Below are 22627 nucleotides of genomic sequence, written 5' to 3'. Positions count from 1 at the left end.
ACTCCATGCGCATCCTCCAGATTTAGGGGCTCGGTGTTTGCCGTGTGCGCGATGAATAAGCCTGTTCGGCAAACAAAAAACGATAGCAATGTGATATGCATTGCTTCATTTGATTTGGCGTTGAGAGCTGGATATGGCGTGTGAAATGAATTAGACAAGGGCAGCTATTTGATGATCAACTGGTGTTTGTCTACTCCAGCATGGAGAGTGAGGTGAATTAAGCTGAGGTTAAGAAACAGAGCGAGATGCCACCCTCCAGAGGGGTAGGCGGCGGTGTTAACGGCAAACTGAACGAGAGTACACTCACTGATCACCTACTGTAGGCCAGGTGCTAGAAGATCAATGCACAAACAATTGGATTGGTAGGTACGCTGAAAGGGCAGGTGGTTGCCTGACCAGTCCCTGCATTCAATCAATCAATCAATTTATTAGGTTACTGAAGTACGGTACTAACCAGCCGTAAAAACGCCCATCCATCACGACTTCCTCCGCCTGCTGGCAACTCTTGGAGCCTTAACTATTTCCAAATCAATTGCGACGGCCCGCCTAATACTGCTCTTCACCAATAAAGAAAGGCATCGACGCTTTTTTAACAACTTCCCTTCTTCTTCCACCACCTCGTCACCCTCGCCTGCACTTCGCACTGGGCAACAGAGCTTACCCATCCATCATCAGCTCAACAGCCCTTCCACCCGAGCCAAGTCAGCGGCGCTCATTTGACCCGGCTTGTCTCCATTCGCAACCTTACTCCATTCTCTCGGTTTTCTGCAGATCCCGGCTTTTTGCGACAACACCACCATTCACACAACTTCCACCAAACTTCCACCATGGCGCTGTGTCAGATGAGACTCCAGGAGGAGCGGTATGTTCTCTACGCTGTTTGGTCTATCTCAAACAAATACAACGGCATCTTCGCAGTCGCTAACATGGAGGTTCGCTAGGAAGCAGTGGCGAAAGGATCACCCCTTCGGCTTTTGGGCCAGACCCGTCAAGAACAAGGATGGAGTCATGGACTTGAAGGTCTGGGAGTGTGGAATTCCGGGCAAGGACAAAACATTGTGGGAGGGCGGTTTGTTCAAGATGACCATGACATTTCCCGAAGGTATGTTGCAGGAAACGTGTGTCAAGGCCTTTGCGAAATCCCCTACTGACCTGCGGCGCATCTTCAGAGTACCCGACCAAGCCTCCTAAGTGTAAGTCAACGCCCTTCGATGCTGTTTATCTACTGGTCCCGTCGCATGACAAGAATACTAATAAATTGGGGTGTGTGATACAGGCAAGTTTACACCGCCGCTTTTCCACCCGAACGTCTATCCTTCGGGCACGGTCTGCCTTTCCATCCTCAACGAAGAAGAAGGATGGAAACCTGCGATTACCGTAAAGCAGATTGCACTCGGCGTCCAAGATCTTCTCGACAACCCGAACCCCGAGTCTCCCGCGCAGGCTGAAGCGTACAACCTGTTCAAGAAGGATCGAACCGAATATGAGCGGCGCGTGCGACGTGTGGTCAAGGAGAATGCTCCGGGATCTTGAGGTGCTGGCTGCTCCACCAACGTCCACTCACGACTAAAACGAGGGGCATGGCAAAATAAAAGAAGACGAGGGAGAAGGGAGAATGCGAGATTTCGAGACTCCGGATACTGGACTGGCGTTTAGGATGGCGATACCTGTGATGCATTGTTTGCTTTGGACTCGGGGAGTTACCCTGCCGAAATCCTTCGAGGGGAGAATTTGACGCATTTCAGCCTTTGGTTCAGCTATGGAAGAAGGGCGTCTGGCTTAGATAAGTTTCTCTAGCGTCACCGAGATGTTCTCACGATGGTTATGACTTTCACCTCATCTTGCACCTCCTCGCCATGCTACTACGTCGTACATATATGCTGTCACGTACTTGGAGGAAAGTGGAGTTACCCGCTTCTTAGTGTTTGGATGTGCAAATCCAGTTCGGGGCAAAAAGCATTAAACATCGTAAAAGCCGACTGTCATAGTATCCTTATCAAGACGGTTAGGTAATTCGTGGCTTGGCTGGACCATGTTGGCCGTTAACCAGGTCGGTGCTAACGATGCAGGCTGATAAGTCAATCCCGCCAGGCCGATTTCGGCGGCGAAGGCGACACGCTCCTGAGACACAGCGAACAGTGTAATCCTGACGCTGGCAGGCTGGGTGTGGGTGGTAGCAGCTTGGCAACAGCCCGGCGGGCGCTGGAAACCGATACGGGTCCAGCAGGGCAAGGGGAAGTATCCAGCCGTTGCAGCAAGACTCACCTGCGGCGAGAAACGGCTTTTGGCCTTTTTTTATATGACTCTTGACCTTATCAGTCAGACCGGTTGCGTTCCTGGAACCCGACTCTGGTCGCGTGGGGCCTGGCTCTACTTATTATCCATTGTTAGGCCCTTGACTATCTCGCAGCAACTTAAGGACCGGGCCAATTCACACAGCTCTCGCTCTCGTTAGGACTCACACGTTTTCCTTCTCGACAACTTTATTCTGGCGTAGAACACTTAGACACTCTTGTCCCTTTCCTCAGTTAGTCGGCCTATACGAATCCGCAAACGAGTCAAAATGTGTGGCATATTTGCGTGTCACAGGTGAGCCTACCACATCAACCAGCCTCTGATCACATGGAAGGAGGGGCAATTGCTACATCCCATCATCCCACCACGACCCCGCCAAACATTTCTGTCGCGAACGCCTGCTAACGCACACGGTCTTGCGCGCAGTCACCCTGAGGTGCAGAAGTTCAAGCCCACGGCTCTGCGGCTTGCGAAGCAGTAAGTCACCCTGTTCTGGTGTTCCGGGACTCCAATTGACTCGTCATCTACAGAATTCGGCACAGAGGCCCCGATTGGAGTGAGTCACTTAGTATCATCATGCTATAGGGGTGGTTTGCACTAACCATGGCGCCCACCAGGTGGAAGTGTGATCTGCAACAACACAAGTATGACCGGTCCCCTCTCCGTCCCTCGAATTCACACTGATCTGACTTGATTGCAGTTCTCTGCCATGAGCGTCTCAGTATTGTCGGCGTTGGTAAGTTTCCCTTTGCTTCCCCCATCCCCACGAACGGGAGGCTTACAGATGGCAACCAGAGTCTGGCGCCCAGCCCCTTACCAACGAAGACGAGACCATCGTCCTCGCCGTCAACGGCGAGATCTACAACCACAGATTAATCCGAAAGAACCTGAAGACCCCCTATCCCTTCAAGACAACCTCGGATTGCGAAGTCATCATCCCCTTGTACTTGGAGTATGGCCTGGATGCGCCCAAATACTTGGACGGCATGTTCTCGTTCGTTCTGTACGACAAGAAGCTTGACCGTACCATCGCTGCACGAGACCCGATCGGCATCACCACCTTTACCAAGGCTGGTCTTCGCAGCAGGACAACGCAACTTACTTCGCCTCCGAGCTGAAGTGCCTTCACTCGGTATGCGACAAGGTCCGCTCTTTCCCTCCCGGTCACGTATTCGATACCAAGACTGGCGAGACTACCCGCTATTTCCAGCCCACGTGGTGGGACGGCGCCAAGGTCCCTGAGACACCCCTGGATCTCAAGGCTATCCGGGAGAGCTTGGAGAAATCTGTACGCAAGCGTCTCATGGCGGAAGTCCCTTATGGTGTCTTGCTCTCCGGTGGCCTGGACTCCAGCTTGGTTGCTTCTATTGCTCAGCGCGAGACGCAGCGATTGAAGAAGCTGGCTCTGGCCAACGGCAACGCAGAAACAACCGAGGATGGCGAGGCACTGGTTGGCATCGACGACGAGAACAAGTTGACGACGCAGACATTCTTGCCCCAGCTCAACTCCTTCTCCATCGGCCTTCCTGGCTCGCCTGACAACGAGGCGGCACTCAAGGCGGCCAAGTTCCTTGGAACGAAGCATCACGTCATGACCTTCACCATCGAGGACGGTCTCAACGCACTTTCGGATGTCATCTACCATCTTGAGACGTATGATGTGACGACTATCCGCGCCTCGACGCCAATGTACCTGCTGTCGAGAAAGATAAAGGCCATGGGCATCAAGATGGTTCTCAGTGGCGAGGGAAGTGATGAGATCTTTGGCGGATACCTGTACTTCCACGCTGCACCGGAAAAGAAGGCTTTCCACGAGGAGACTGTTCGTCGCGTGAAGAACCTCCACCTTGCAGACTGTCTTCGAGCCAACAAGTCAACATCGGCCTGGGGTCTGGAGGCCCGAGTTCCCTTCCTCGACAAGGAGGTTAGTCGCTTGCATTTGCTACTTGGCCTTGACGTTTGCTAACGCTATTGCAGTTCCTTGAGCTCAGCATGAACATTGACCCCCAAGAGAAGATGATCACAAAGGAGCGCATAGAGAAGTACATCTTGCGAAAGGCATTCGACACCTCTGATGAGCCCGAGACGGAGCCCTACCTGCCCGATGAGATTCTCTGGAGACAAAAGGAGCAGTTCTCGGATGGTGTGGGCTACGGGTGGATCGACGCTCTGAAGGACAACGCCGAGCTACATGTAACGGACGAGATGATGAAGAACCCCAAGCCCGAGTGGGGTAACGACATCCCCGATACCAAGGAGGCGTAAGTCTTGACTTTTTCTTATCCGTCACCGCCTGCGAGCATTACTAATCGAAGATGCAGATACTGGTACCGATGCATGTTTGACGAGCATTTCCCTCCTCACTGCGCAGAGACTGTCATGCGATGGACGCCTACTTGGTCGAAGCAGTCCGATCCTAGTGGACGGTAAGTAGATCCAGGAATTGAGGTTGCTGCAGGCACGTACAGGACTAATAGCATGTTACAGAGCCATCTCTACGCACAACGACAAATATGCCAACACTCAATAATTGCAGCCGTGTAGCTGCAGGGCCAACCTGAAGACGATGTTGTCGTGAGAGGCTGGGCCTACCTCCTAGGGCAGGTTGCCAAGGCCCGTTCAACTCCTTGAGCAGCATATGGTAGTCATGCACTCACGGTGGATTTTCCGAATCAAGGTCGAGAAAACGTAATGATTGGAGTTCTCGGGGCACCCCAAGGAAAGGAAAAAGCACTGGGCGATATAAAGTGAGCCTATGGCAGGCAATCTAGTCAGATATTGCGAGCGCCCAGTCTCGCAGAGCAACCGCCATTGCCGATTATATCAAGTTGTATTTTTACAATATACCTTGTATAGATGACTCGCGGTGTGTTTTTGTGTGTGTGTGTGTGTGTGTTCTTGGACTCGGTGATGACTGTTTCAAGTCATGGACATTCTTTAAGAGGTACATACCTTAAGTACTTATAGGTACCATGCATGCTCGCCGCGGACCAATCAGAGAATGTTTCTTTTGCAGCGAATCAAAAACTGGCTGGGCGGCCGAGGATCATCGCTGCAGGCTATTGCGGGCAGCGGGCAGCCATACAGACCAAAGCCCAACCTGGCAATTTGCTTGACCGACGACCCTTAGCCGCTAAACCCAATTCTGCGACCGAGGGGGATGTCATCGCGAAAAGTGACGGGCGGCTTGGTCGCATTCACAGCCCCGATTTGGCCTGCTCGGTGTCTCCCTCCCTCAGCCAGAAATGAAACCGTGGAGCCTCTTCGCTTTCCAGTGAAGCCGAACTGCAACTTGGCCAAAAGTGTGGCATCGCGGTCATGACTTGATCTTCCCCGCTTCCTTCCTTCCTTCCTTCCCTCCTCCCTTGTCTGAGGGGAATGCGACAAGGCCCCGTCCCGGCGCAATGAGGTGACAACAAACAACCTTGCGATAGCGTCGCTTTTCCCGATTTCCCACGACCGCTGGCTGGCTGTCTTTGAAGGCTGCATACTATATCTACATTGCTTCATCTGATCGGCTCGGTTCCGGTTGACCGCCATCATGGGCGACCAGCAACCATATGTGACTCTGAGGACTAGGAGGCCTACGGATGGAAACAGCATGAGTAGCGGGGATTCTGCCGTACGTGGTGAAGTCATGCATAGTATTCAACGTCGGAATCGCTCAGCTCCACTCACCTCTACTCAGTATGGCTCAAGTGTTGGGGACGACCGGACGCCGTCGGCGACGCACGACATCAGTCGCGTCAGCTATCACGTCAAGCACCTGTCCGACTTTGCCAAATCGCTCGAGGATGTGCGTACTTGCCTGCTCCTGCTCTATCCTGCCGTGTACTGACGATGAACCAACTCCCAGTCTGCTGCGCGAGCATTCCCGAACCGCGGCAGGTCTCAGAGGTACAAGAAGGTGCAGGCGCTACTCCTTCACTGGAGATCCGACGACTTATTCGTTTTGCCTGAACTCGAAGACCTCGAGCAGTGCCTCCGCGAAGACTATAGCTTCGATACGGACACGTTTGCGATCCCGTCCGACAACTCCCATCTGGAACTTATGATGAGGGTAGGATCCATGATCAAAGAGCACGAGTCTACTGACACCTTGTTTATTATATACTACGGTGGCCATGCTCGGATAGATGACTCGCGGCAGAGCACGTGGTGTGCGTAAGTCTATCTGGAAGAACCCCTTTACCTCCTGGGCCGCTTACTCATCTCTTCTCGCGGAATAGAGCTCGAAACCCGGATTCGCCATGGCTACAGTGCGTTCAAGTCTTCAACCCGCTTTGCTCGGCTGCTAACCGGCCGATAGATGGTCTGCTATTCAGACGCTGCTAGAGCGGTCGCTATCGGACGTCCTCATCTTGCTGGACTGCTGTGCTGGGGCTGCGAGTGCAACATTCCCCAATGGTAACAGCACTACCGAGACGATATCAGCCAGTAGCTGGGATGCCATTGCTCCAGATCCAGGGAGATATAGCTTCACCAACGCCTTGATCGAGGTTCTGCAAGAGTGGAAGCACAGGACTTACTCGGCAGCTATGCTACATGCGGAGGTGCTTGCGCGGCTAAAGCATCCTCGGCCTATCATGTTAAACGGAAAGCACTTCGAAGCCCGGTCGACGCCGGTCCACTTCATGATGACTTCGAACCACAAAGCTCCCAGCATTGAGATGTCCCGTATGCTCGGTGAAGATATGCGGCCACCCTCGCCCCCCGCAGGAGCCCGAGGGAGATGTCTCGACACCCACCGGGAGATCCGGTGGCCCGCCGGAGCTCATGCCGGCAGAACCTACGGAGGACGTCCCCCACGTCATGATATCACTCGCCCTTGAAGACAACCAGAGCTTAGACATCAATGCCTGGGAGAGTTGGCTTGCGGCGTTTCCAGCGATTGCCAAATATGTTAAGGTGCAAGGGGTTTTCAAGAGCCATTCTACGCTCATGTTATTGTCCTTGCCGGTGATGGTGTGGGACCTTCTACCAGAGAACCTAGCGACGAACTTCATCGCGTTCATACGGTCAAATAATCTGGCAATCCCCAAGGAAGCTGTGCCTCAAAGTGTCGAGACAGACGTACGAGTGCCGGGCTCGGAGACAGAATCCGGCTCGATCTTTTCAGGGACCACGATGATGACCGGGGCTCGCAATCAAGGCAATGAGTTACTACAAGGTATTGTCGGGCCAAATTCACAAGATGCTGGGACTGCTGCGTTCACCAGAGCTCCAACTTCGTTCTCCGGGGGTTCAAGATTTCAAACAAGTCCACCCACATCCCCAAGTTCTTTCCGCAAAGAGTGGCGGCCCAGCCCCTTCGGCCCTCCAGGCAGGCATTCCACAGCACCGGCAAGAAGCTCAAATGACGCCATCTCGAGGACCATGATACTCAACCAAGCTCGTAGCTCACGAAAAACGTACATAACGTCAGCTGACAATATCCCCGATCGCCCGCGCCTCGCTCCTCATATAGAGAGTCGCTTGGAGAATTACTTCCAAGACGATCCAGCTCCAACGGTCGCCGTTAAGGAGTTCTTGGCATCGAACTTGGGCATCGAGACTACAGATATCGATGTAAGCATAGCACGATGGCGCGTACGCTAATGTCTACTGACTATGATACAGATTTGGTTCTATCACCGCCGTGAGCAACAGCAGGTCGCTGTAAGATTACAGAGTCTAAGCATAGATAGCCAACGAAAGACCCAGACAAGCGATGGCGTTCATATGATACTACCTGGACATCTGAATCAACTGCTCGATACCCTGTTGCTGAACCAGATGCTCATAGTCGACCTCCGGGCCCCGACAGAATACCAAAGGTCGCACATTCACGGGGCCATCAACTTCCGCGCACCTGCCTCATTCGTTCAGCGAGCAAGCTTTGATATGATTGAGCACGCGATTGCCGATGATGGCAGTCGAGACACTTTCCGCCAATGGTCAGAGTTTAAGTGTGTCGTCTTTTATGACAGACACATTGAATTCGCCTGGGAATGTCCTACCGCGGACGCTCTCATTCAACGTTTCAAGGCACAGGGCTGGAGTGGGCACGGCTTCATACCAAAGGGGCACTATCGCGAGTTCTCAGCCTCCTTCGACAAACACATTGGGGGCTCTAGGATGAGCGCCGAGGCTGCCAAGTATCTAGAGAGCTTGAGCGAACGGTCAATGGAGAAGCAGGTTTGTTTATTCATTGGCCCGGATCGAGACGAAGTCGAGGCTGACACATATTCACAGAAGGATAACGAACAAGACTACAGTGACTGGTTGAGGCTGGTCAAGGATGACGATCGAGCTGCATCTACAGAGCTGGTACCCGCTGTCAAGGCCGAGCGGATGGACGCCATGGCACAACACCAGAAGGATCTGGAGGACGAGTTTGAGAGACGGTTACCCTCTCTGTACAGGAAGGCCCTTGATCTCGGACTGGCGGCACAAGAGAATGGACCGGTCGAGAACTGGGACCGGAAAGCGCCCATGGTCGAGCATCTCTCGAGAGGCTTGGAGAAGATGCAGGAGGCCGGTGGTGGGACAGGATCGCCTGGCAATGGAGATGCCAGGCACGGCTTGCCGAGCTACCCTGAGAAGAGCCGGGATGCTCATTTTACTGCCGACGATTACGATGTGATCGACGCGGACCACGAACATCTGCCGAGCGACGCAGCCTATCAGCAGAAGGCTGCAGCGGCGGGAGTGGGTAAGGCGCCATCTTATTCGTCTGACGATCCTCCGGGATCTTCAGGTGATACGCAGCAGAAGAAGGGGACCTCGACGGGCGGGCGAGGGAGGAACCTTTTCAAAATGTTACGAAGTGCGCGGTGAAAGAGGGGGATAGAATGGGCCAGAGAGTAAAGCAAAGCTTTCTGGCGGGTGCCTGCTGACTCGAGCGAGCTAGCAAGAGGAGGCAAAGTTTTGACTGACGGATGTCATGTCAGACGAATGTTTGAATAGGCAAGGTCAGGTCCCTGAAAAGGCCGCACTGAAAAGGGCAGGGCCATGGCGGGAATAACACGTTAGCATTTGTCAGGTACCTGCATCATCTCTTACCCCGTCCCACCACGAAGGGGACACAACGACGCAACATTTGCCGAAAACAGTCGATCTAGCGGCCAGGGCGTGACGATTCATCTGGTCTTGACATGTGTTTTGTTTAGGGGTCCTGCTAGTCTGCTTCTTCTTCCTCTTCTTCTACTAATCACTCAGCTCGATGTCACGTTTAAAGTTTGGCACTGGATATGTTTCGGGCCTCGTCCCAAGAAGCCGCATCAAGCAGATGTCGAAGGGGTTTAGCCGACTATAGTAGTACGGAGTACCCTGGGGAAAAAGAAGGGACGATGAAGATTATCGTTCGGTCGAGCAAGGAGATTGGTCAAGGGATGCTTGCCCATCTTTCTATACTCATGTCCAACGGCATATCATCAACCTCCCCGGTAGGACCTGTCATGCAAAGGACAGGAGGAGGCGGCGGCGGACTGTTAGTGTTAGGGCCTTGGATGGCAGCTTTGCTTTGAGTGATTTGAGATGTCGGCAGCCAATACCAGACAAGTCAACCAAACAGCCAAGCAATTTACGTGCGTAGAAAGGCCAGGGAACCGATGTTATGATTCCCGCATTTCCTGGGAACAAGCTGCTCCCCTCGAGCCATGCGTGCGCGCGCGATGGAGTTCATCCTATGTGTGATATACTGTACATATATACGACGACATATGGCATTGAGCGGGTGCGAGGACCATGACCCACGCCTTGTATCGATTGTTCATATTTGTCATCCGCAGCCGGATCAACAGCAGGCAAGCATTTGGATATGGGAATGGGTTAGGGATGCGGTTACAGGGAGCCTGCCTGTTTTCTTTCTTCCCTTACTCGCAAAAGGCAACAGTACCAACAACTCATAAGTCATGTAAGATATGCGGTGGCTCTTGACTTGTTTGGCCATGTCCGTCAGTCGCCTTCTTTCTCCCTGTTATCTCCAACCCCGTTTCCGTTTCCGTTACCAGGCATTCCCGACACCAGAGACTGATGACTGTGCCTGTGAATCAATCCAAACCCACCCATAAAATGAAATAAAAACCGCCGGGGCCCCCTTCTCCCCGAGAGTGTGGCTTGTCATGTCACAGAAGAGCGTTCTCTCACAATCATCACCCCTGTCTGTCCGGCCGCCAGGCCGTTTCCCCCTTCTCTCGACCCCCTCGTCCTCCCCCGTTTTGCCAAAGATGAACTGACACAGCACGACGCACCAAAACAGACCAAAACACGGCCTAGGCGTGGCGAAGCCCATAAACCACAAAAGAGGTCATCCGTCACGCAATTATCCATAATTTTAAGCTTAACAGATGGACGGGAAGAGACGGGCTAGGAGCAGGAGGCGCACGAAGAGGAGGCCTTCTCCGACAAGGGACCGCCAGAGACATTGGAGCGAGAGGATGAAGAAAAAAAGCAAAGTATCTGATGGGCAGTTATTCTTGGTGGTGCAAGATACCTGATGTCGTCAGTCGGGACTATCTTCCAGGTGGATACTGTATGTACATTGGGAATAAATGCTCATAAATGAACCCAATGGCCGGTTGGGTCTGCATAAGTATGGGAATCCCGAGTACCATGTTGTTATATACGCACCCATGCAATAATCAACCACCCATGTACGTGGGGGCAGATCGAGTTCGTCACATATCTCTTTATCCGTCGTCTTCGTCTTCGTCTTCTCTGGCATAACAAGCCCCGAATCCTACAGTACTTGCACACCTCGACTCAGATAGAGAGCGAGAGAGACAGAGACGGGGACAGAGAAGAAAGAGTATGCGAGAACATACGGGGAAAGCGGCAAGTGATACTATTGCCACACACACACACACCTTCCCCGAAATAGTCCGGCCCTCCTATAGTGCAATATATATCTGCACGATCAAGGCCGGCCGTCGATCGTGGCCCCTCTATAATCCCGAAGATGACAGCAGTATGAAGTGTGTACATTGCCTTGCATCTGTGGACGACTACTACTATTACTACTACTACTATGTAATGCCAGCACTTCGCTTAGGGGGTCATATGCAACTGTCAAGTTGCAAGTCCCGTGCTAACCTCGGAGCGCGACGTGTCGCTGGTTCTGGTTCGTAGTAAGCCTCGGAGATGGGCAGGTCAGCATAAATGAGAAGGCCGGCTAAGGCAGGAGAAGGCGATCTAGGCATCGTAGTACTGGAGTTAGTATAGTAGTAGTGGTGGTGGTACAGTGGTAGTAGAAGTAGTTCGTTAGTTAGTTAGACAGATCAGGTATGCAATGTACTTGTTATGCATCTATGCATGCACTGTGTGTGTGTGTCAGTTTCCAGCTGTTGCCCACATGGTTGCGGGTGCTGCATCGATAGACGACACCCACTGAAGAGCTGAAGACACCCTTTACTCGGTAGTAAAGATATGGCGCATCCAGGGTCTGCTGCTGCTGCTGATTGTTCCATGTTCCTTCTTCAACCCGTCTTCAACCCGTCCGTCGGTCTTACCTTCGCCTTGCCTTGCCTTGCCCTGCCTTGTCCTGTCTTGTCTCGACCCTGCGACAGACAGCGCCTACGGGGAACGGGAGGGGGGCGTGGCGCTAGACAGCCGGCTGGCGGTCCCGTTTGATTTCCCTTTGTTTTGACAGCAGGTGTGGTGGTCATGCCAAATTCTGGTCCACTCTCGCTCCCTTTATTTTCGCTTGCAACCCCCCCTCCCCGCTGCCCGCCCCGATTTCCGATCTTGACAGTTTGATTGTCAATCGTTGCAAGATCGGTTCTAGAAAACCGCAACCGCAACCACAACCACATGTTGGGACATGGAAACAAAGGATGAAGAAGGCCAGTTGATTGGATTGGATTGGATTGATTGATTGACAATGTTGGTAGCAGTGGGTTGAACTGGCACCTACCTTAAGCAAATAGTCGTCGTCGTCTTCGACACAGATACTACACACACACATCAAAATCGGCCAACGGCTCATTGTCAAAACGGCATGGGCAAAGCGGAGAGAGAGAGCACCCAATCCACGAACTTATGCAGTAAGGAAGAGGGAGTGGTGGTCGCGATAGCCAGATGCTGGTTCTTTTCGTGACACCCGGCCTGACTCGGGACGTCAGCCCGTCCTGTGGTGAGACGATTTCCGGCGCAAGCACAGCCTCAACGGCGTCATGGTCCGTCATCAACATGATACCGGGCCACGAAAAATAAAGGAGGAGGGAGAAGGGGGGCGCGCACCTACCTAACTACCTGCCGACTACATAACTACAAGGGAGGGGGTGTGTGTAGAGCAAAAGAGCAAAAAGAAAAAGAAAAGAAACTCGCTCGCTTGGCCTGTCAATGGCTGCGTGTGAGATCTGACAGATGTTCGGAAGCGCAAAAAGTGAACATGAGCCAAAAGAAAACAGAATAAAAAGATAAAAAAAAAGGATAAGGGCTCGCCGAGAAAGCAATATAAGCACTAGAAAAGCAAGTCGGAGAAAGAAAGAAAAAAAAGCCAATAGCCGACGAGGAAACGACCCAAGGAAACAAACCCGGGCCCAAGGGAAAAAAGAAAGTGATGACGATTCATTAGATAGTCGACTCGCATTCACACGTGTCCCGAGGAGCGGCCTGACAAGGTGCGCCAAAGAAAAAGGAACCTTAACCCCATAGGGCAACTTATTCGCGGCATTGGTCGAGGCAAACCTGAACAGCGTCGCATTGAAGGGAACCCTTCCCCACCGCAACTGCAGCATGTCAAATACCAATACGCGGGAGGATCTGATCTTGGTTTTGGGAGGGCAGGCAGCCAGGCAGGCCAGGCCAGGCCAAGGGGGGTGGCCATAGGTACGGTGACATCGACAGATATGTATATATCGATTCCTATTAGTATACGGTGCGATGCGGCGCGATGCGGCGCGGTGGGGAGAGGTGGGGAGGAGGACAAGGAGGAGGAGGAGGAGGAGGACGAGGATTAAGTACTTACAAGTATGAGCAGGGCAGGCATTATGTAGGACAGACAGCCCGCAGCCCGGGATAGGATTAACTGGACAAGTCAGGAATGCAATTCAGCAAGTAACAAGGGTCCATTACTACGGCGAACCGAACGGTCGGTGGGTGGGCTGTTTTATTCTTCTTGTTACCCACTGCCCACGCGTTCTGGCTCTGTGGCACCGCCCAAGTCCCCCTTTTTCACTCCAGTCCGCTCCTTTCCCGTGATGCGATTCGACGAGGCAGCGTTGCAGGCAATGTGACGTGCTGGGATGCCTGGCCCCTTCGGCTTGTACAGTGGAGGCCCGGAGCAGCAGGCATGCTTGTCGCACATATAAAGAAAGACTCGCTGACAATTGACAGCCGTGCCGCTTGGACCTTTATCGGAGATCTTGACATGTTTCCATACAGTACGGGTGGACAGTGTGGGCTGCCCATGCTCCACGCTGTCCATGCTGCCAATGCCGGCAATACCAGGTTGCTTGGGTAGCAGGGTGGTATCATGGTCCAACATCATCAGCATTAGCTACTGGCAGCAGCCTGGCAGCAGCAAAGCCTGAACTGGCAACCTAACCTCGAAGAGAGCAAAAGGGTCGGCCCACTGCCACTGCCCCTGACAACTGACACTGGGGCCTGGGCAGAAGCACTGACTGCCCGGAAGTTTTCGACAAAACCCCCCGCCCAACCAGGGCCGGCTGATCAGGATCGTCTATCGAGACTTGGCAAAACTCGACTCAATCTGCGTTTCCAAAAGAACGTGCATGCATCGTACACATATCGTCACCGTCAAGATGGAGGCCACAAAAGACATGCTCCCCCGTCACTGAGTCATTTTGTAGTATGCAATTCCGCGCTGCACACAAAAACTACTGTATGAACACGCCAGGTCGTAGGGAGGCGTTTGTCCGTACTGATGCACACAATACTACCTGCCTGCCTGCTTGCTGCACACCCACACCCCCATTCCAAGGCGAGAATGATTTGTGCCTAGGTTCAGCCGGTGAGCTGCCAATACTGACCAAGAGGCTGTTCGGATATAGGCAGGGCTATCCTGTTATACCCTCACCCACCCGCCACGCGAGAGCTGACCTGGCTGTCGAGTAAAGCAGCCGCTTGACTTGCCCTTCGCTCGCAAGAGCCGTGTACTTCAGGGAAATGCACCCGGAATCATGGCGCACCATTATCACAAGGACACATGGCCGTTTGTTTAGCTGGCACAAGCAAGGGATACGATACCGGTCAACATCAGAGGTTAATGAATGCATCACCTTTGTCCCCCCAAGCGCACAGCATGCCTGCCTTGTATGGCGCAGTAGTTGATGGAGAACACACAGACAGACACAGACCCCCTCCTACCCTGGCGGCGGCCGTCAAAATACCCCGCTGCTGTTGCTCGTAGGTGTGTGTGTGTGTGGCATACTATGCACGGTATTTGACAACGGTCGTCAGTCCCTGGCCACGGCCGAGATCAATCCGACATGGGACCCCGTCTTGACGGAGGCGATGTGCACCGATTGACCAGCCTGACTCGTCCTGACCTGCTGGATCGGGGAACAAACGTACCTACCTGTGCACTGACAGATGTGCTTCGGTCCAGTCTTCGGTTTTGCTCTGCTAAACAAAAACCGGGACAGGACTTATGCGCATACCCTGGGTGGGAAGGCTCTTCCGGGGCCTGATTCGCACCGGGGCAGGTGAGCTTGACATGGACTGGACTGACTGGGGGCTGGACGGGCTGGCTGGCTGCACGGAAGATGCCATGGCGAACCGGGCCTGCAGCGTGATTATGCATCCACCGCCCGAATCGCGACGTACATATTTTCATGCACGCTACGGCAGCCTCAGATCTCTCCGGCCACTTCCAGAGATCAAATATGACGAGTCGGATTCGTGCCCAGGACGGATGCGGTAGAATAAGACACATGTCATGCGACAGAAAAAGGAAAGAGTGGCGTTTTCCATCACGAGGTGTTGCAAAGAAGCATGGCTGCGGTATGCATGTGTGGATGCATGTCTGTCTCTAGGCTCCGTCTAGCGGCCGTTGCGAAAGGACCGGCGCTCCTACCGAGCAAAGGGAAGGAGGGAAAAGAAAGATTAGAGGGGGAAGAAAAGAACGAAAGGGGGGAACGGCCAGCTTAACCGAACCCGAAGCCGCTGGCTGGCTACTTACTTGATATGTACCGTCATCTTAACGCCATATTGCATACCATATTGCAGCTAGGATGCCACCGCCCAAGCCATCGTTTCCAGGGGGCTGGCGGCTTTTGTCGATGTGGTGGTGTTGTTGTTTTCGCCGTCGACTCCCACAGTAGACGCAGCGGCAGTCTGCTGTCATACCGGTTGCGGCTTGGCTTGGCTGGTGCTGGTGTGTTTCCAAACTTCTGAATCCGTAACATGTTCGGACGGATTGAGGCATCTGGTTGGCTAGAACCCGCGCCCCTTGATAGAAGAGACGACTGACAAGTTTTTATGCTACGGCGCACAACCTGTGCATACGGCTCGGTCCCAAGACATTATTGACGGCTGACGTGATGGTGCCACTCACTGCAAGCGACAGCACTTGGTAGTCAGTCATATCGCATCTATATGATTAGATCTGTCGGGCCAGAAGACCTGACATATCTCGGGTGCTTGCCTTGGAGCAGCGAACAGCCCCGCTCGACAATGCGTGCCGCCGCCGCCTATGCTGCTCCCATTGGTTTGTGGATGGGAACTTCTTCTTTCAGCTGGTAGTGGATGGAGTGCAATTCTGCATATCATCCGCAAGCAGCCGTGGGGATGCATGCCCGAATGGCCATGTCAAGACGCATAGCACCGTGGCATGGTTAATGCTTTGGATGTGTTCTTGGGGAACACAGCTGCCCGGTGCCAGGGATCCAGATCCGCTAGCTGTATGTGATGGGGCCCACGGTATTGCGTTGGTACGATGGGGCGTACATTTCCCTTCGGTTTCTTTTCACTGTAAGATGCGAATCAGCGCATCACACATCGCCCCTTTCGCGCGGCAACATCCATCCATGTAGATACTGGTTGACGACCCCGGCAACTGTGCCTACTCGTGTACGTATGTAGTCATATCAGAAGCCATGATTGCGAATCGGAACTCTTACAGACCCTGTAATTCCGGGTTGTCCTGCGAGATTGGCGATGTGCGTGCGGTGTCAATCACTGCCCATAGAATTGGTGCCTGTGTTCCCACACCTGGGTGCTGGTTGGATGCAAGGAGCTGGACTGGGCCAAAGCCCGTATTGGAACGGCTCCTCAATTTCCAGATCGCCCACTGCAGGGGTTGTCGGTAGCATTGAGGATTACCGGATTAATAATAAACTAGATTGTTGCATTGCGTTGCGACCTTGAATGGCTGCGTCATCGCGTGTGTGTTGGACAAACAGCTCTCCTGGAAAGAAAGTTCATCGGTTGGTTTGGCCTTCCTGGTGGTGGTTGACTTGACGGCTACACCGCATCGCGTTAAGAGACAAAGCTGTGACCAGAAACGGCCATGCAGTGAAGAGCCCCTGGAGCAAATGATTCGCGGATGAACGAAACGAAGACTGGACGGAGGCAGAGGCCAGTTCGCCGCCCCGAAGTGAGCAAGCAAACAAGGCCGGACGTGTTGCATCCGAAACGAGCTGAAAGAGCTAGCGAGGGAGCGAGGGAGAAAGATGCGAGCTGTCAACGGATGATTCCAGGCCAACTCTATCTATGCTTACTTTGGCCGTAGGTAGCCCGAGTCGGATCCGACGATGAAAAGAAAACTGGGCATATGCTGTGCTAGCTCAAGCAAGCAAGCAAGCAGCGGCTTCCGGCTAATTGCCAGTGCAGCCACAGTGGGCGGCGGGCGGACAGTGGGCAGCGGGCAGGCAATTGATGGTACGGCAAGGTAAGGCAAGGCAAGGCAAGGCGAGGCGGACGTTGGATCTTGATGGTTAATGCTGGCGGTCCAAGGAGAAGAAGCGACGGGGAACGACGGGTGAGCCACCACTTTCCCGTTTTGAGGAATTGTCGCGAATGGCTGGGTGGTAGGTGCGCCCCAGCGTCGCCAGCAATATCCACCGCCCCGACAAGGTTCCGGCCCAAGAAGGTGGATGAAGGGCCGTGGAAGTCGCACCATGATTGGAGGGAAGCGGATCTGGCTTGGCTGATGGGGCCATGTGCGTGGAGATGCGTGGAGGTGCGTGGATCTGACCGATGCGATGGATGGCAGCGGCAGCGGGTCGGGAACTCTCCTCTAGCGCATCAGCATCGCGCGCGCAGAACGCCCGGGGCCGAGGGCGGCTCGTGCAGCTGGTCTTCGTTTTCTTTACTGTATCGTGTTGTTGTTGTTTTGATGCCGGGTTGCTGTCGATACGAGTATTAAACATAGGGTTATAGGCTACCCTTTACCTATACAGTAATAAGGTTGGATTATATTGAGACGATGCCGGTTTACATGGCCTCGTGTCTTTTATCGTGGCCCTTTCTGTATATGCTCGAGCTTTTCACCGTACGTACGCGTACGCCTGGGTAGGCAATTAATCTCCCTTACCTGGTCTAGCTGTCCCCCGTGTCTGCCGCTGCTGCTGCCGTGCTGTTGTAGAGTCGTACCAGTCGATGCCTCCTCCCTAGATTGGAGGTGGGGGGCTGATATCCGCAAAGAGGCCCTGTTGTAGTAGTATGTAGTGCGGCAATGATCAGTTTCGATGGCAAGGAACCAGACAGACAGGGCCGGCAGCAAGTGACAAACAACCAGCCTAATGGGTGGGTGGTAGCGCATATGCAGCATCTTCCAAATATGCGGGATGAACAAACAGAGCAACAAGGGAGAGGCGCTGTGTGCTGTGATGTGACGAGCTTGCTGGTGTGTTCCCATGAGATCACGCCAGCTTCGGGCTAGGATCTACAGCAGCAAGTACCAGACCACCCGCATTCAAAGGACCGGTAGCAGCACCTCGCTCCTGGCCCCGAGGAGATCGCGTGCCCGGTAGATGGGATGTTGATGCCGAGCCAGCATGCTAGGTTGTGTGTGGAGGGGGAGGGAGAGCTTACATAGGTAGTCTACAGCCAGGGGAGAACCGGTGGGCCGGTATTAAGCTGACTAACAGCATGACACGCCCCAAAACCAGGTCCCTTTGGATGCCGATTTGATTTGCTTGAAATGCAGACATGACCACCTCCCCGGCCGAGAGACCCTGAGCCGGCGACGGACGAAACCATGGCGCATCGCGGCGCGCCCATTAGGCCACGATGAGGATAATTGTCGGGGGCTGTATTTCGTGCCGTTGGACCGTATGGAATTTGCGTTGCATTATGTTCGGTGAGCCGAGGTACCTGAAACGCAGGGTGCATACTCCAGTGCTTAGCTAGGTAGAGAAAGACCTCAGTCCTGTCCTACCTACATGTACCTGGACACAACGTATATTGGTCGATGACAGGACATTAGCTACACCAAAAAACATCTGTACGCCAACGAATCGCGCTGTGGTGGTTCCGTTCCGTTCGGTTTGGGCTGCTCTGGCTCGACCTGATCTGCATCCGCGGCCCCATCAGCCCAATGGCAATTAAGGTAAAGTATCGGTTCAAACTCGTCGCAGAAGAAACATCTCATCCGAAAGTACCGCTACTCACGACGCGACTTGGGGGCCTTCCAGTACAGTATAGTCGGAGGCTGGCCAGGGTTCGGGACCGCCACCGTTCCGGAGCTTACATACAGGCACACACCTGCATCCACACATCTTATTAGTATGGAAAACAATCGATAACGCCACCGTGTGTAGCCTTCCAAAAGGAAGTTGACGGGAAGGGGATTGAATCGAACGTTGAAGTGGCTTTGAGACATGCATTTCGGTGGAAAGTTTGCAGTTGCATCTAGACAGGCGCCCGGGATTTGTCCGACAACACCGGTGTGTTGATCCAAAATCCGTCCAGCCATCCAGCCTACTTCTGGGCTTCTGCTGCCTTTGGGTGTTCTACCACTACTACTGGACTGGCGCTGCTGGGCTGCGGGAAGATTGGATGGCTTGAAATGGAACAGCGGCTAGATCTCCCATCGAAGGCCCCCACCCACCGATCATCTTGCCCTAGGGGAATATTACCTACTACTTAGGCTCCAAGATGTAGCACGTTATAGAAACGTGACCATTTAGTCGTTGTTACTCTTACTATAAAAAGAACTAGGTGCCCCGATGGCTCCTCCTCGAGTGCCACTCCGGCCGTCTAGAAGAAGGCCGCGCCCGCACCGATGCTGGCTGCCTGAAAGGAGGAAATGACCTTAGGTACAGGTAGGCCGACCGACTGATCATAGCACCTCCAAAGGGGGCTAGGAATGAATATGTCGCAATCGCCAACGCAAAAGGACTTGACAGGGTACATGACGTTAGTTGGCATGTCGAGAAACGCGGGCAGTGTCGGTGCCGACTTGATACGTACTCCGTTTTGCATCCGAGCGCTGACATGCCGCTGCTGCCGCCGCTGCTGCTACTAGAAACACTGCCTTGCTGACTCGGGATTTGTATGAGGACTGATTCTGTCCCCAGCCGGATGGTAGACCAACGATAGAGAAACGACGCACTGTCATCTTACACAACTATAATTCCAGATGATCGGAGGGGACAGGCTAGTAACCCTCGGTGCTACCTACCTGCATACATGCGTACCAAAGATACAGCGGGCCAAACAACGACTGTTTCCTACTCCGCAGCCGTACCTGAGAAAGAAAAGGGGGGCAAAGACGGTGATTGACTTCGCTTTGACATGCTTCACCTTCAGTCCTTCATCCGTTCTCGGAGATGCTCCGTGGCCTTTAGGGTTTCCGTCGAAAAAGAAAGACGGTTCGAAATGGATGACAGGCCATCTCGCAGCCAATCGCAAGCCTCGATAGCCTCGGCGTTCCTGTTCTGATTTTCGCCAGGCTAATAAGCTAATCGGACCTGATCTGCGGCATCTGCCATCCAAGTGCTGGTAGAGTAGCTTCGAGCCAGCATGCATGATACCGCGATGGAACGCCGGTCCGATGATCGCCATTCGATGCTATATCAGCCGCCCTTCCAGAAATATAAGCCGTGCTAAATCTATCTCATGTTGCGAGGCGGCGTCGTACTGATCACGATACATACGAGACCGGTCTCTTTGGGGGGGCGTGTCGTGGCAATATCCCCACGACCGCTGGAAAGCGTCGAACCGTCAAGCGACACAGTTCATGGCGCTTTGTCTCATTGCGGTCCATGTGCCTGCCTCTGCCTGTCTTCGCAGCAGCAAAGCAAACAAACTGCTAACGGTTTAAGCAATAGACATAATGGAATTGCACTGACGGCCTGCTGTTCTCTGTTCTCGGGTTGTGCCACAGTACCGGCAACCACTAAAACACGGCTTGGCCCTGCTTGTTTGTTTGTTCTATTCACGAGAAACCAATCCTACCTTGTGTGTACTGCTGACCTGCGCTTGGCTGATCACGGCATGCCGCCGCAAAAAAGAAACAAAGAAAGAACGGGAATGAGAGAAAAGAAGAAAAGAGTGTTACCGAAATGTATAAATAACATTAAAGACAAGAGCCTGCAGACGGTTGGCCAAGTCCTGATTCAAATCCAAGCATCGGGACAAGCAAAAGTCAATAGCTACATAAGTAGGTTGGTACGTAGTCAGCCAAGCTGTCTGCTGTCATGCAGTGGGCTCCAAGCCGCACCTATCAAATCCAACCGGAGGGATTCGAGGCCTGCAGGTGTTTTGCACCCAGTTCGGTGCTTTGATGAGGCCAAGTGCGCATAGCGCAATCTAATCGTTCTTCTTAGGTAGACCCTGAATTTGGTCGGATAGCCGCAACGCTCTGATCAGTTTCTGATGCGTAGTGTGTGTGACGCCAAGTCATGGTCGCGAACAAACGACCTCGTGTTGGAGCTACGTTATCATTTATCTACATCGTAACATACCGGACATTTACAACTGTATAGCCCGCTTCGACTCATATACCTCCCGTTTTGGTCTGCGTAGTAAGAAGGTAAGGGCCGGCTACGCTACCCAAGCTATCTAATAAACTAGAAGCCGCCCTGAAACATGGGAAAACGGCAGGGACCATCACCGAAACGTCACCCTCCGTCACCCTCCGTTAATTTGCACATTGCCGATATGTAGAAACGGCCTACGGTTGCAGGGCAAGGACATCACATTACGGGGATGCGAATCCCAAGTACCGTCCCCATTCTGAGTGGTGAACTTGCATGGATGGGAGCAAAACGGGCAGATACCGTGGCGACACTTTTAGGTAATGCCTCGGGGGCAATCGTCCATGTCTTAAATCTTGGGCATAAATATAACCCGTGTGGCGCGCGAGGCAGATAGGCTTCTTTGTTGCTGCTCGGCCACGGTCACAGAGAGAGATAGAGAGATACCCGGAGAGAAGCTTCTTTCTTGTCCGATCCGTCCATGTCCTACCGTTGTACTGGCTGGGCCTGACGTAGTTGCACGCATCCCGCCTCGCCTCGACTTCTCGAAATGACGGGCAGAGACTGGCGCGCCTTGGGCGGCTGATCGGTGGCGGAGGTTGTCATTATACGTCTGCTTGGGACACATATAGCCGCTGGCTTTTAGCGTCCACCGGCCGGTGGTAGAGCCGAAACATGCCACCGTCTCATTCGGTAGTCATGAGTACCGTTGTAATAATCCTCCTAATATGAATGGGATCTCCAACCTAAGAAACGGTGGCAGTACCTCAAGTGCTACAAGATAGCAGCTAGCTAGATCGGGTGCGTGTCAGGCGTTTGATTCCCAGCCCAAACCACAGGATGCTTCACGAATGCCAAATGTTCAAAGCAAGTCTGTGTTGTTTTGTGTGGAATTGCGCATACCTATATGGATTGCCCCAAGCGGCGCGTGGTGGAATTCGAATGGATCAATATATGCGCCGGGGGTTAGGTACAGCCAGATCTCAAATCCGAGGTGATCAGTCACGTCAAGGACGATCATCCTGTCTACGGCAAACAGGAATCTTCTTGTCGAGCGCCGGGGAGCCAGATAGACCAGCAGTGCGTGTGCCGTGTTCAGGCAGAGACAGCATCCAACTAGCTCGGCTGCAGCCTCTGAGACATTCTGCTATGTTCTTGCTGAAGAAGATTTGTTAGTGTAGATTCGGCACCACATGGTGATCCTTTTTGCCCTTTTGCCCTGGCCGTGCAGGGCAACCGTAGCGACGTCCCAACAACAACAATAATAACAACGACGGTCAATCGACTCTCACAACAGCCCTCGCCAGCCAAACCTTGCTCTGGCTGCCAGAGAGGCACACAACACAACATCCCAATCCCACCAGGCACGCACGCACGCAGCCATGTTAGGTTGGCTCATCACGTCTTCTGCCGAGTCTATTTCTCGGGTAGCAGATGAACCAACAACGCCATCGCTGCCACCC

The 22627-nt window shown here is 53.3% G+C and overlaps 4 protein-coding genes across 4 annotated transcripts; 3 read left to right on the top strand and 1 right to left on the bottom strand.

Moving 5' to 3' along the window:
* Window positions 1–827: 827 nt before the first annotated feature.
* PG997_003617 (ubiquitin-conjugating enzyme) lies at window positions 828–1533 on the top strand (the record flags this gene model as incomplete). The annotated part of the gene is made up of 4 exons (XM_066807932.1): window positions 828–862; window positions 942–1102; window positions 1170–1193; window positions 1277–1533. 4 exons carry the CDS (start codon window positions 828–830, stop codon window positions 1531–1533), a joined length of 477 nt encoding a protein of 158 aa, XP_066671550.1.
* A 499-nt stretch (window positions 1534–2032) lies between these two features.
* On the top strand, window positions 2033–4825 carry PG997_003616 (regulated by circadian rhythms/ asparagine synthase; the record flags this gene model as incomplete). The annotated part of the gene is made up of 9 exons (XM_066807931.1): window positions 2033–2050; window positions 2612–2772; window positions 2826–2851; window positions 2996–3031; window positions 3091–3318; window positions 3366–4219; window positions 4273–4556; window positions 4617–4721; window positions 4783–4825. 9 exons carry the CDS (start codon window positions 2033–2035, stop codon window positions 4823–4825), a joined length of 1755 nt encoding a protein of 584 aa, XP_066671549.1.
* A 1011-nt stretch (window positions 4826–5836) lies between these two features.
* Window positions 5837–9114, top strand: PG997_003615 (uncharacterized protein; the record flags this gene model as incomplete). The annotated part of the gene is made up of 6 exons (XM_066807930.1): window positions 5837–6091; window positions 6152–6459; window positions 6525–6554; window positions 6605–6848; window positions 6952–7863; window positions 7915–9114. The coding sequence occupies 6 exons, from the start codon at window positions 5837–5839 to the stop codon at window positions 9112–9114; spliced, it is 2949 nt and encodes a 982-aa protein (XP_066671548.1).
* An 8063-nt stretch (window positions 9115–17177) lies between these two features.
* Window positions 17178–17612, bottom strand: PG997_003614 (uncharacterized protein; the record flags this gene model as incomplete). Its single annotated transcript, XM_066807929.1, has 1 exon — window positions 17178–17612. The coding sequence occupies one exon, from the start codon at window positions 17610–17612 to the stop codon at window positions 17178–17180; it is 435 nt and encodes a 144-aa protein (XP_066671547.1).
* Between the last annotated feature and the right edge of the window lie 5015 nt (window positions 17613–22627).

The sequence above is a fragment of the Apiospora hydei genome (genome assembly GCF_038363865.1).
Source record: "Apiospora hydei strain CBS 114990 chromosome Unknown utg000004l_segment0_segment0, whole genome shotgun sequence".
Classification (NCBI taxonomy): Eukaryota; Fungi; Ascomycota; class Sordariomycetes; order Amphisphaeriales; family Apiosporaceae; genus Apiospora; species Apiospora hydei.
Note: the sequence above shows the minus strand (reverse complement) of the source record. Positions and strands in the feature narration are given on the sequence as shown.